Raw genomic sequence first — 14,286 nt, forward strand, 5'->3', positions numbered from 1 at the left:
TTGAAAGGTTTAAATATTTTACCTTCTTTGGTTCCTTTTCTTCTTGTGATAGTTGGGAAAACTGAGGTGGACAAAGATAGAACCTATGTAGGATCAGAGACCAGATCACCAAGCCAGTGCCACACTCCGGTTGCCTGGTGTCTCTCCCTGAGTGAAAGCTAGCAATCCCCCGTCGGTCCTCTAGCTCTGAGAGGACACTGTGCTCCACAGCACATTTTTCAGTAAGGATAGCAATGACTCTCAACCCATACTTTGCCGACAATAAGAATAGCTAAATGGTTAGGAACCCAGAGTATCGGAGATCAAATCCCAGCTTGGCCACTTAACTAGTTGCAGAACCTTAGTAACCTTACTTTGCTTCTTTCTTTTTGGTGAAAGGAAGTAAATAATATGACCTTAGCTTTAAGGTTATCTGCAGGAAACAGCAAAAACATGTGTGAATGTCTAGCACAGAAAGGCTCGATAAATGTTAGCTCTTTTTCTTGTTACTACATATATAAGCTGCCTTGAAGGACCCAGCCTTGCGAGCGGCCAGATAGCTCAGTGGCAATATCAGGCTCCTCACTTTGACTTTCAGACCCTGCCCTCCCAGTATCCTGATTCCCACAGCTACTTATTTTCTCCTTTTATGTTATAAGTACTTTTTGCCAACTGCTTTAAATCCACTTAAAGCAAGATGAGTGGGTGGGCGATAAGTTATAAAATGATATTGTTTCTATTGGTTGATTGTGGCATCTCTTTTAACAGCCCCAACAGCAGTATAATGAATGCTGAGGGAGGTGATGAGTGAGAACTAGAGACCTCAGGCCCCTTGGTCATAGCCAGGTGTGGTTCTTGCACCTCACCCCTGGGTGTACACACATTCTCTGGGCCTTTTTTTTTTTTTTGAGCATGTCTTTTTTTTTCTTTTTTTGAAATCATGATCCAACATTTTTAATAAACAAAAACTAGTTCAAATCTAATGATATAATTTAAAACACACATGGCTTAAAGTTATAATGTTGAGTATTAATACTTTGTTTAAATGTGTTTATTTCAAAAAAAAATTTCTGGTATAAAAGATACTTTTGTCTTTCCTACTAAGTCGTGTATATATATAAAATGTACATAATATTGGGCCTCCCCGGTGGCTTAGTGGGTTGAGCGCAGTGCTGTGAAGCTGTCCGCAGCCTTTGCAGCGCCGGTTTGATTCCCACCCGGCCATGGAGATGCCCACATGGTGTTGCAGACCTCTCCTGTCTCGCCTGCTGCTCCCCTCAGCAGTGTATTTCATTAGTCTGCCTGTTCTGTTCCCCGTTCTGTGTCTGGTGAATCCTCTCACCCTCCTGCACATCTGGCCTGCACCCCAGTTCTTGTATAAATAAATAAATCTTTTTTTAAAAATGTACATAATATTAATATTTTTCTCTAATTTTTCTTGTTTTTATTAATCTACCTAATACTTGTTTATTAACCACTACTGCTATGACTGATGTTGCTTTACATCAGGCTATAGAGACTACAAATTTTGTACAAAATTAGTATAAAGATTCCAGTAAACTCTAAAACATTCAAGTACAGCTAAATAAAAAAAATCTTTAAGTAAAATTACAAGTCTACAACAGACAACAAAATGGCTAAAAAAATCAACTAAAAATTATAAAAGCTCTCTGGGCCTTTTTGACAGTGATTTCATTACACTCATTTATATGATTTTCGGTAGTGGTGGCTTCACCCTGATTTTTATCTTTCTCCTTCAATAGCCTCTGTTCCTTTCCCCTTGTTTGGGCCTCACCCCAGTTTTTACAGCCAACCCTATGTCAGCCCTATAGAGCAAGGGGAAACAGCTAGAGTACTGCCTTCTTGTATAGGTGACACCACTGTAGCAAGCTCCTGTTTGTGATCCTCAACTTGCTAGGGTGGTTGTTTGTTGTGGTAGAAATTAGGGAAGAGCTTGTAAATGGATCCCTGATTCCATTTCACAAGTCAGGGATGGAATCCAAACTCCAGAAGGGTTTTAAAAATGACTAACTTTAGTTTCCATCTGGGCCAAACTAGAAATTCACTCCAGCAATCGCATCACATAGCTCACAAGCAGCGGAGAATCTGTCCCTTTGAGATAGGTTTTAATCCACTCTTTCCAAAGGGGTGTGCATCTTCCTTGTCTGTTTTTTAGCCTTCAATCCACCCTCCACAAAGGGCAGACACACCTATCCTTTATATACTTACTCCTCCAAAGTCCCAGAACAGTGAGGGTCCACATTTCTGGTTTGTGCCCTCATATTCTTTCCTTACGTTGTCCCAGCAGACTGCCTTGTGTTAGAAGGTTGTCCCTGAGAGAACTTGGGGAGAGCAGAGTAGAACACTCATGGCACAAAGGGAGCTTCTGACTTTCTGCAGACACTAAATCTAGTCACCTTCCCTTTTTTTTTAAGATTTTTATTTATTTATACAAGAACTGGGGTACAGGTCAGAGGAGAGGGAGGATGAGAGAATTCACCAGAGAGAGAGAGGAGCAGAGCAGGCAGATGGACCGAAGACACTGCTGAGGGGAGCAGCGGGCAAGGCAGGAGAGGTCTACCATGCCATGTGGGTTTCTCCCTGGCCGGATGGGAATTGAACCTGTGCTGCAGAGGCTGCTGACAGCTTCATAGTGCGGTGCTCAACCCGCTGTGCCACCAGGGAGGCCTAGTCACCTTCCATTCTGCATCAGCTTTGCTCATTTCTGCCAAGTTGATCATATGCAAATACATTCAACTTGGGGCAAGTGATTTTTCATATCTAGATTCCTTAGAAATTATTTCTTGGGTATTCCCTAATTCTATTAGTGGACCAAGGGATAAGAGTAACACTATAGGGGCCTCCCTGGTGGTGCAAGGGTTTAAGATGCAACCTCTGAAGCAATCCACAGCCTCTGCAGCATGAGTTTGATCCCCAGCCAGCCAGGGAGCAACCCACATGGTGCAGCAGACCTTTCCTGACTCGCCCGCTACTCCCCTCAGTAGTACACTTCTGTCAATCTGCCTGTTCTGTGCCCCACTCTGTCTCTTGGGAATCCTCTCACCGCCCCCCCAACACCTCTGGCCTGTACCCCAGCTCTTGTATGCATAAATAAATAAATCTTAAAAAAAAAAAAAAGTAACACTATAAAGTTAGGATCTTTGTCACAGACCAGCCTGATACGGTAAACGATCAATGTTTAAATGACTGGCCATTCATTTTACCTGTTTGTCATTTGGAGAGTAAGGGTGATAGATTAGGAGATCTATCAACAACTAGACCAAAATTAGAGGAATTTATCAAAGTTTGAGGAAGGTGAAACATTAGAAAAAAGAATAGTAATAAATTCATTTTTTTCCCTTAAACAACAGAAAGAAAGACTGCGTCAGAAGGAAGCCAGCGTGGCCATCAACTAAAACAAAGACACCTGAAAATGAAGACAGGAGCAGCAAGTACCTTGCCTGATCTTTTGCAACACCAGGGAAGTGCTATGGGAAGTTCATGAATGATGCCCATTGCTGTTTGTTATGCTAATTTCATCCTGAGGTCATCTGCAATGAATGGCTCTTGCCTTCTTCAACAAGTCACTTACTAACCCACAGAAACCATGAAAAGCTGCTTCTGGGACATTGCAGGATTTGATAACTATCTCTTGTAGAAGTCCAGAGCCCTCTCAAAGGCCAGAAGAATTATCAAAATTTCCTCCCCGCCCAAACTTTTTAAGTGGAGATTTCAAGCCTTTGAACCATACTTGATATATGTAAACTTAAGGCAGAAGAAGACAAGGATCTTTTATGACAACTGCAAACTCGAGCCTTTGTCTGTACACACTGCTGGTTTGATTATTATTCTTGATTTTTTATTCTATTGTAGTAAGATCCTGAAGTGTCTCTCGCACCAAAAATGTTGCAACCTGCCCAAGCTATTTTTTAAGAGGTCTCAGACCCTGTATTTCCCAGACTAGAGAAATGGCTGTTTTGTTGCTGTTCAGGTAATGAGAGTGAGGGAAAAATCCAATGTACCTGTTCATTGTGGCCTTCTGGACCAGCAGGGATTCTGCACCCCAACTCCCAGAAGAAACACTGATACTCAAACAGGAACAGAGTTGGGGTCAGAGCACCTGCTTGGACAAGAATGACCCAGTAACAGAGCACATGTCACATCACTTGTGAGTGGATAAATGTGTTCTGGGGCTGTGTGGGTCTAGACCCCTCCTGCCCCTCACAATCCCCGGTTCCCCCTGAAGGTGGTTTCCAGACAGAGCAAGTGGTGCTTGCAGCCTTTTATCAAGATCAGCAGGCATGTGATACAAGGTTAAACAGGAGCCTTTGACATTGAAAATGTTTACTACATCAAAATGAAATTGTGATTGCATTAATATTAGATGTTGAGTGGAATGTCATGCTTTTTCTGACCCTGGGAACTCAGTGTTGCCTGAGTCACAAGGAAGGCCACCCTGCACCTCTCTCCCTGACACTCTTTCCTAAGCCACCACTCTTCGAATCTGCATTATGAGGGGGGAAGTGAAAGGATTGAGGGTGAATTGAAAATAGGATCCAAAGCCACCATGCTTCCACCTTAAAGGGAGAGAGGTCCAGCTGGTGGAGACCGCTCTAGACAGGAACAGCCCCAGTTTCTTGAGTGGCCACACCTTGCTGCAACATCTTGAAAAGTTGCACTTTTCAGCTTGCCGGGTGCCTGAGTGTCACCCGGGACATGCCTTCCAGTCCTCAGGCCCCTCAGGGACCCCAATAAGTCAGCCAATGAGGTAGCACCATATCCTAATAAAATGCCCATCTTGGGAGTCAAGAATGCACAATCAGGATCAAAACAAGTCTCAGAAGCCATATTCATGAAGGTGCTAGCCACCCTTTCTAACAATCTAAAAGAAAGGCTATGGTAACTTGGTTGGTTGGTGGTGTGTTTTGTTCTGAATTCAAAATTAAAGAGAAAAGCAAAATAGAAAAGCTGGTAAAGAACTAGGTGACTAAAAGTTACTTGTGAGTAGGCAGCTTTCGTACTGCTCTCTCTTCATTTTTATTGAACTCTGAAGATATCCAAGAGATCTCATCCACTGAAGACAAATTTCACTTAAAGTGACCCTGTGCCCTGTGATGTTACCTCTAGCTTCATCACACAAAAGAAAAGTACCTGTTTTGGCCCACACCTTGGGAATCAACTTTGAGTTCGATGAGATCACTTTCACCTGGATCCTTGTGGTCCTCACAGACTTGGAGGAAGCAGTTAGTGGGTCACTGTTGTCCGTATCAGGTCTCTAAGTCTTAGGATGCTCCCAAGAAAGGCGCTGAAGGTAGCAGGACCGGCACATAACCCTGAACAGACATGCTCTCAGGCACCCAGTGGTGAAGAGGAATATGTGGAATCATTTCATTTCAGAGGTAGACAGTTGCAGCTCAAGTTGCATTTCATTGTACTAACAGACTAGAAATTGGCAGTAAAATACCTACTTAGAAAGAATGAAATCTGCCTCCATTGGAAAAGCCCGGAGGCTTCTTCACACCGGTCAAGTGCAGTATCTCAGTAAGTATACTTAGACACCATAGCGGCCCTTGTTCTTCTCAACCTTTGTGAACCCCGTTTTATGTCTCCCCATGTGCGCATATATACCCCATTGGCAACACAGCCTTCCTTTCTAACTTACATTGATACACAGTAAAGGTTCACAAAAATTCAATTAAGATGGTATCTGAAACAATCTGGAAGTGTATTATTGATAAAGATTTGCCTGGTGGCCTGGGATTGTAGATTATGCTGCCTGCATTGAGGGAGGTTTTTTTGTTTTAATTATATTCTTGCCTTCTCGCACATTATATTTCCCCATTTCTATTTCTACTTCTCCCTTGTCTGGTGTCTTCGGTGCTGGTCGCTGCATCCAGCAGTGCAGCAAACAGTGCTGAGTCAGAGTCCGAAGGGGAATGAGCCACATAGCCTTACAGTCTGTGTCTAGTCACCAGACTGTGCTGACAGGGGAGCCTCTTCCTTCTCTGACATCCTAGGTCTACTCAGTTGCACTCTGACCCTCCCAAAGCAGGGATAAAGCCGATTTGTGTCAAGGAGAGGGAAGAAGTCCAAAAGATACCATCGTTTCGTAAATATCTGATCCAAATATCAAGTATATGGCTTTATAAAGTCATTTAAATTTTCTTTAAAAATTGCTAGCAAGAACTGTCAGTTAGATTTGAGCTTCATTTTTCTTTGATACTGCCTGTTCTAAGCAGAAAAAAAAAATATGGCCAAAAGCTGAAAGGGAAAAGAAAAAACATCAGATTTGGTCGTCCCCAATAAAATGGAGATGCTGTGAAATCCAGTGTTGTAGAAGTTTTTAACAGAAGAATTTGAACAGCTCTGAGGGCTGAGGATTGTGGACAAAGTATGGGTTTTTTAACGATCACTTGAGACTTGAGCCAAACCAGGCAATTTTTAGAGTATGAATTTGAAAGCGTCTTCAAAGATTACCCTAAATGGTTTATTTTTTAAAAAGCTCCATGCAATGAGAAGGGATGTAATATAGTAGAAGAACTAGACCATTAAAATTTACTTACGCTGAATTCCCTCCAAAGGACAATTTATAAATATGTGGAATATCCAGAAGACGTGAATAGCACATTTCATATATTAAGTATTTTACCTTCAAGAAAGCCTAAAGACATGGAAGAGAGTGGATTTAATTAAGAAATGCACTTGATTCATGTCAGCTACTTTGTTGTCATAAAAAATCTGCAGCACAAAATGAGTCTGTGGCAAAACTAATAGTATTTTTAAATAATGGATAGCTTTTAGCCTTTCCAAAATGCAAATAGCTTGTTGGATGTGTTTCCATTTTCCAGCTATAGAGAGAAACAACCCAGCTGCTTGGAAACTTTTCGACTATTGGTACAGAAATGACTAAAAGACAAGCACCTTCAGAAACAGGCCTCAGCAGGTCTGGCTCCATCAGACTCACATAACAGTATTTATGACTCCATTAGCAATTGAATCCAGGCATAACGAGGCTCAGTTACACAGCTGTATGTGACCAAGAGGCCCATTTTGTGTCCTTTCTGCACACCCGTCAGTTGTTGACACCTTGTTAGAGGCACTGAATGTTAGTTTCACAATTCTTCATTTCCCCTCCCAAGGAGTGGGCAATCTACCAAACTCTCCCAGATCAACACTTTGCTGGGAAGCAGTGAATTCAAAGAGTCTTACCTTGTCAAACTTGAAGCCAGTTCAGTAGCCTCGTTTGGTCCAAGACTCTTAATCGACGCGGTGATAGAAATTTAGCATTTGGGAAATTTGTGTAGTTAATAACTTACTGGGAAATAGCAGCTCGCTCACTCAGCTCTGAAGCCCCCAAGCAGTTTTCTACCAGTGGAGCCATTAGGGAAGCAAGTCAAGCCTCGCTTAGCAGGACGTTCATCTTCAAATGGAGCTGGTTGGACCCATTGCCCCTCTATTCCCCACCATCCTGGTTATAGCCAGTATCTTGGAGGCCCCTGTCCGCCTTCAACTTTCCCTCTTTAGTATGTATGATGGTCCACTGCAGTCAAGAGCTCAAATGAATTCCAGACTTTCTTGCATGTTACATCAATGAAGTACTTGTCCACAGGATCTTCTTCATCCTAAGATCTGAGAAAGACTGAATTCATCCCAGGTTTTTATAAGAAGGTGGTAACTCATTCATTTATTATTCTACGTTCCATCTATATTTATATAACTTTCTGGGTTTTTTTTTTTAATCTCATAAATACTAAGACTCTCCAGTTTCCTTTCTAAAAGCTGATCCAGATACTTCTGTGAGCTATTCTTTTTATGCTTTGTATGACATTTGATAGTGTTGGGCTAGCAGCATGCAAATGAGTCCATCATTTCTGCCAAACTCACCTCCAAAGAATTTGGAAACCTTCCCTATGTAGTAAACATCCTTCTCGCAAACTTGGGTTGTCTTGCAGACTGGATATTTCCCTAAATTCTACCTGTGCAGAGACCAAGGGAATCTCTGGCGTCAAAGACAATCTTTCTCCCCATGTATGGTGTGAGCTGCCAATGCATAATCTTATACTTAACGTATCAAGAAAGAAATCAAATGTTTTCAGGCACGTTTCACAGCGGTTTGTCAATGTCTTTGGCAGAGTTGCCTTTATTTTCCTTTATTGTTCTCTTCCAGGGTTTGTTTCCATTCTTGTCTCATGAAAGAAATTATTTTTATTGTTCATTTTGGTCTGTTTTCCAAGTCAACCTTTCCAAAACAAAAGGCTAAACCACTGGATATAAAGGGAAATCACCCTCCACCCCCCACGCCCCCCCAGATGTGGATGATGGGTGTATTCAGGAATGAGCAGCTCTGAGAAGTCTTGGGCTGCATTTTGAATTCCAGGTTTACTTCTATGATTAGTATCTAAGTGGGGTATATCATGTAGAAATTGTACTATTCTTCCCAATAAGAGACTAGGAGGAGATTCAAAATCTTTTATTTTGAATCTATAAATAAATAGCCCATTTTTCCCCATTTTTCTTGGCCACTTGTCCCTAATTACAATCTTTCTTCTTCGCCTCTGACACCAAGCCATCAAGAGGGTGGTCTCAGCCCCACTGATATTACACTCTGGATAATCCCCCGAAGACATCCATTTCTTTTGGAAATAAATCCATGAATGAGGGGGAAAGTTTAGTTACAATTTTCCTGTCCACCCAGGGTGAAGAATAGGATCTGGAGGGATAGATGTATTTCAAATCCTTACTTTTACAATAATCCTGCCATAATTTTATTCTGCTATTTACATAATTCTGAAATTCTTTGACTTCCCAAGATAAGCAATGTGACTCCACTGTAAATGAGATAATCTTTGAAGATTGTATGCATTAAGGAAATAAAAAAAAACTTCCCCTTAAAGAAGCAATATAAGATACTCCTTAAAGGCAGAAACTTTTTAAATTAGAAATCGAGCATTTTTTAAGATTCCTAGAGAAAATATGTCATTGATTCATTGTAGTCTTTTCCTTTCATTGACTTTTAATTTAGATTAGCATGGGACGCCCGGTGCCCTTGGACTTGGATTTAGGGGGATCGTGCTTTGGCCTGGAAAATAAGCACTGGCCTGCATGCCCACAACCTAAGTGAAATCAGTCCGAATCCTAATAGGAATCAGGCCTAATAGAAATGTGAATTATTTCAAGTCCTTTAGGGCTTAATTTTCTCAGTGACCCTCAATTCTACTTCCTACCACGTATTCTTCCCATGCAATGACATCGCTTCATTGTGCCCTGTGAGACTGCAAGCGATGGAATGCAGGAGACAGGGGAGGAGACTTCCAAAGAGGCCAGCGATATTTTACTGAAATAACATGTTGCTAGGGAGCAGATGCAGGTGCTTTTTGCCATGGTTCTAGCATAGACAGCCTTTCGATGAAACTCAAGGACTCTGTTAGGCAGATGGGAAAGCCCAGCATCTCGTATCGGTCAGTGCCTGACCGTGTGCTGCAAAAGCAGGAACCCCAGTGGCACTGGCCTGTGCTTGCTTTAATAACTCCATTAAAGTTCAAGTTCATTTCCATGGGGTGAGCTGTCTGGACCTTCCTGTTTTTTTCTATGCGTATCCAAAAGTTATCTTGGCATCTTGCTTCCTTTTTTCTCCTTTGCATACTTACTGCTTCCATCTCCCCTTCCTTCACACCCCACAGCTATTTTTTCCCCACTTTACCTTTACAGTTTCTCCTGGACCCAACTTCCTCCCTCCCTCACAGACAGCCCAGTGTCTCCCTCAGCCCTCACTCCCGCTCTCACACCGTTCCCCAGCCCTTTGGATGGGACGCTTCGCTGTCACCGAGACACAGCACTGTGACTGCCTCTTGTTAATGTCAGCATCACCTCATCACTTAGGCGAAGGGGAAAATCCATAAAAGAAATGGAAAATACATTTCTCATTTCATGGTACTTTATTTTAAGAAGGTTGAGGGGAGGGTTGTTCTAGTCCTCCTCGATTTCTCATAGATTTTACTTTAAAACTGTCTAATTAGGGGCCATTCGCTTGACAAATTATAAATCAGTCCAGGTCACCAGCTATGATGCATGGGATTAAATTTTTGAATCTCAAGTAACTTTTCTTTGCTGCTGGACATATCAACTGACTTCTGTGCAAACATTTTGAATCAGGCTTTTTTTATGGCCACTCCAATCTTCTTCTTCGTGATTTGAGCATCCACCACAGTCTGAATCAGGTTATTGACAATTTGTGGTTCAGATCAACAATAATTGTTACACTCTTGAAAGCGGTTAAAAAGGAAGTGTGTGTCCTGAACAGTCAACCATTTGACCTAGAAAAATGTTGACTTTTCTGTTCAATTAAGTATTAGACCTATCTAACATGTAATCTTGAAGGATTTTAAGCAATAATGAAGTCAGTTTGAGAAACAGAAGACATTTTCAAGACATGAAACCTTACATTACATGCTCTTGGATATATTTTATTGTAAAAGCTATTTGGATTCAGGTATTTTTTTCCCTTTAAACTTTTAAAAATATGTATTTCTAATTTTTTTGCATATTTAATTTTGTCAGAACTGAGAAGTGCTTATGAGTTGAATTTATAAATGTCACTTGCAATCAAACGAAGTATTTATTTTTAAAAAGAAAGGGTGAAGGAATCAATATTGACTTGTACATAATGAAAATATGTGTACGTGTATAAATATATATTTTTTTCCTTCTTGACACTACCTGGTCACCACATCAATTGTATTTTTGTACATAGTATATATTACAATATGTAGATTGTCTATTCAAAGAATTCTATCTCTGTGATAGATTATATTTATCCTAATCCGTTGATAACTCTGTTAATTTGTTTTGAGAGATAGAACTCTATTTTTTTGAATATGCAGAGAATTGCATTCATGGCTTTCAGTTGTAAATATGCTAAGGGTATTTTAATAAATCTTGGTTTCATGTCTGTCTGGTGTGCAGTGCAGATTTGTTTCCAGGGGACTTTTAGAACAATCTGCCAGCTCTGCGCTAACGTGGAGAACACCTGTCATTTCTAACTTTGTTATCACAGGAGTGCAGCACCACTGTCTTGCCAGCAAGATCTGGGTCTCGGTGAGCCCATCATTCATATTTCCTCTGTCTCCCTTGCCCACCCTAACAAGAGTGGGCAAGCTGCTAATCATTCAAAGCTAGCAACAAAAAAACCCAACCAAGCATTGTCTCAAATGGACTCACCCAAAGCAACACTGCCAGAACATTAACACCCCCCAAGGTGGTTTTGGGAGGAGAACCACAGAGATGAGTGACTTCAAGTTGTGAATTGGTGTAAGATATATTAGGGAGACAAAACAGAAATATGACTATTTTATAGCACTTAGGACGTGGTATGAATTCTCTTCAAGCAATGATATGACAGATGAAGCAGTTCTGAACAAAAAACTTAAACTTTCAGCAAAACACTCTTCTGTTTAAATGGAAGTATAATTGTGCTTGTTTTTTATTCATTTGTTCAGTGCTCCTAAATGCCATGTGCTCCTGAGTTCTAGAAGTTTGCTAAAGTACACCATAATGTGGTGAATAGACATAATTATTAGCTGAATAGACATAATTATGTAATGAATAGACATAATTATTAGCTGAGCAGGTATTTTATCCTAGTGTCAAAGAACTGCAAAAATCTCCAGATGTTGGAAAAAATCCTTTCCTTGACAGAGTAAAAGTTTCTGAGGTTGAAGGGACTTGCTGAAAGTCATAGGCAGTGTTCGTAATCAGATCAGGTGTAGCATCCAAATCTCTTGACAGAAGCAAAGCCCTTCCCGTGGCTCATTCATTCATAAGGTAAAACTTGTCTCATTAAAAAATTCCATGATGGAGAAATGTTCTACAACTGTTGTTTGAAAAGAAGGGTCCAAAGGCTTCTGTTTATGGAAACCATTATTAAAGTTGTGCTCTGAATTAAAGCACCTGGAAGACGGTGGAATCCTATGTTTCGTAACAACTTAGAAGAGGTATTAGTCCACCTCAGGAAGACCCTCCCCTCTGGTTTAACCAAGATTTACTCTACCTTGCTGAGCATAGTGAAACCAGTTGAGTTTACAAGTACACTTTTTTTGCCTATTCTTTGATTTATCTGTGTATTCCAAAGGCTCAACTAACAATAGTTCCTGAGGCTGAACATTCCTCTTCAGCTGTCCATTTTCACCTGGGTATGATGTACTCATGGAAATGTAGACTCGAATGTTTGCCTGAACCTGGCTCTGCCTGCGTGGATGCCTGTGTTGCTTTGGATGCCTCTGATTCTGTCTTCTCAAAGTAACGTTCATTTCATGCCCATGATTGTGTGGCAATGACTGGCAAGAGAAAGTAACGGTAGTTAGTTAGCAATTGCTCCAGAACAAAATACCCCAAAACTTAATGGGTTGAATCAGCAATCAGCATTATTTCTCATGGTTTTTGTTAGTTTCAGACAGGTCCATCTGGGCAGTTCTCACTCGGAATCTCATTAAGGTTAGAGTACTATGTCTGTTGGGTCTGTAGCCATCTGAAGCTGGGAGACTTGAGTGGGGCTGGGACAGGTATTTCCAAGGTAGCTGACTCAGCTGTCACATTGGTACTGACTCTAGGCCAGGGGCTTTAGACCTTCTTTGCAGGGCTGGTGGGGTGATCCAAGATGAAACATGTAATACTTTGCTTGACCAGGTCCACAAGTCACATCCCCTCACTTTCATCATATGCTGTTGTTTGAAACATTCCCCAAGTTCTGCCCAGACTGAGGGAGGGGAGAATAGACCCTACCTCTTGACGGAGGAATGTCAACACCGTGTTGTAACAAGTGCATGAGATAGGAAATATATTTATGGCCCTTTCTTTGAATAATTCAATCTGTCCCAACAGCTTGCTCTGTTCTTTGTTGTTGTTTTTTAACCTCCTTCCCTTGTTGTAATTTTTGTTCTAAAACTAAATTTCAGACTTTTTTTTATAAAGATTTATTTATTCATGCATACAAGAACTGGGGTACAGGCCAGAGAGGCAGGGGGTGAGAGGATTCACCAGAGACAGAGTGGGGAACAGAACAGGCAGACTGACTGAAATACACTGCTGAGGGGAGCAGCGGGCGAGACAGTAGAGGTCTGCTGCGTCATGTGGGTTGCTCCCTGGCCGGCCGGGGATGGAACTCATGCTGCAGAGGTATAGAAATGTTTGTCTTGCTTCTCTGAACAGACATTCTTTACCTTGAAGAAAGCGAGATGTATCCTAACGGGGACTTTATGAACATTGGTGGAGAAAAGGACTCAAAGGTGATCCTGGGATTTTTTACTAAAAAATCTTTAATCTGCATTTCTTATCATGACTAATAGAAATGTTAATCCTCCTGAAGCTGGGTCGTGGTCAGTGGTAAATGAAATCACACCTTTTTGGTGACTTCAGAGAGCGCTGGATTTGACTGTTATAGTAAAACTATGTATGTGTGTATGTATGTATTAATACAATATTTTTCAGCCTTAGAAAAGGAAGGAAATTCCATTTTTATAGCATAAATGAAGCTTAAAGACATGATGCTAAGTGAAAACTCCAGTCACATAAAAATAAATGTATAATTCCACATAGTGCATATAGAAGTGAAATTCATGAAGACATAAGAATAGTAGTTGCCAAGAACTGAGGGGGATGGATGGGTAATAGAAGCTTATTATTTAATGGGTAGCAAGTTTAGGAAGATAAAGTTCTGGAATGAATGTTGATGGTTACACAAAGTGAACATACTTAATGCCACAGAACTGTACACTTAAAAGGGCTAATTATATATATTCTATATAAATATACTAAAAGCTTCCTAGATAACAGGTGCTATATTAAGCATCTCATATGCATTACTTGCTTTAATTCTCCTAAATACTATGTGGAAAAGATTACTACTATCACCATTTTTTTTTAATTTTTGGGTTTTTTTTTTAAGATTTAATTATGCATACAAGAGGTGGGGTGCAAGCCAGAGGTATGGGGGGGGTGAGAGGATTCACCAGAGACAGAGTGGGGACCAGAACAGGCAGACTGACTGAAACACACTGCTGAGGGGAGCAGCGAATGAGACAGGAGAGGTCTGCCTCGCCGTGTGGGTTTCTCCCTGGCCAGGGCTCGAACTCATGCTGCCGAGGCTGCAGAAGCTTCATAGTGCGGTGCTTTAATTCCTTGCACCACCAGGGAGGCCCAACTACTATCTCCAGTTCACAGATAAGAAAACTGATGCTTGGAGAAGTAAGCGTCCCCTGCAGTTGGTGAGTGGAGAAACCAGACTTTCCAAAGAAACACTCTCATCACTAATCC

At 41.1% G+C, this 14,286-nt stretch overlaps 1 protein-coding gene across 3 annotated transcripts in view; it reads left to right on the forward strand.

Moving 5' to 3' along the window:
• FMN1 (formin 1) overlaps window positions 1–3,395 on the forward strand; it is a gene marked incomplete at both ends in the record, with an annotated part of 376,429 nt that extends 373,034 nt beyond the window's left edge. For all 3 annotated transcript variants that reach the window (XM_084239702.1, XM_084239703.1, XM_084239704.1), the window contains one exon: window positions 3,351–3,395. In XM_084239702.1, the coding sequence (XP_084095828.1) occupies window positions 3,351–3,395 (45 nt within the window). The remainder of the gene's footprint in view (window positions 1–3,350) is intronic.
• Window positions 3,396–14,286: the final 10,891 nt, after the last annotated feature.

Source organism: Talpa europaea, assembly GCF_964194135.1.
Source record: "Talpa europaea genome assembly, chromosome: 8".
NCBI classification, from domain to species: domain Eukaryota; kingdom Metazoa; phylum Chordata; class Mammalia; order Eulipotyphla; family Talpidae; genus Talpa; species Talpa europaea.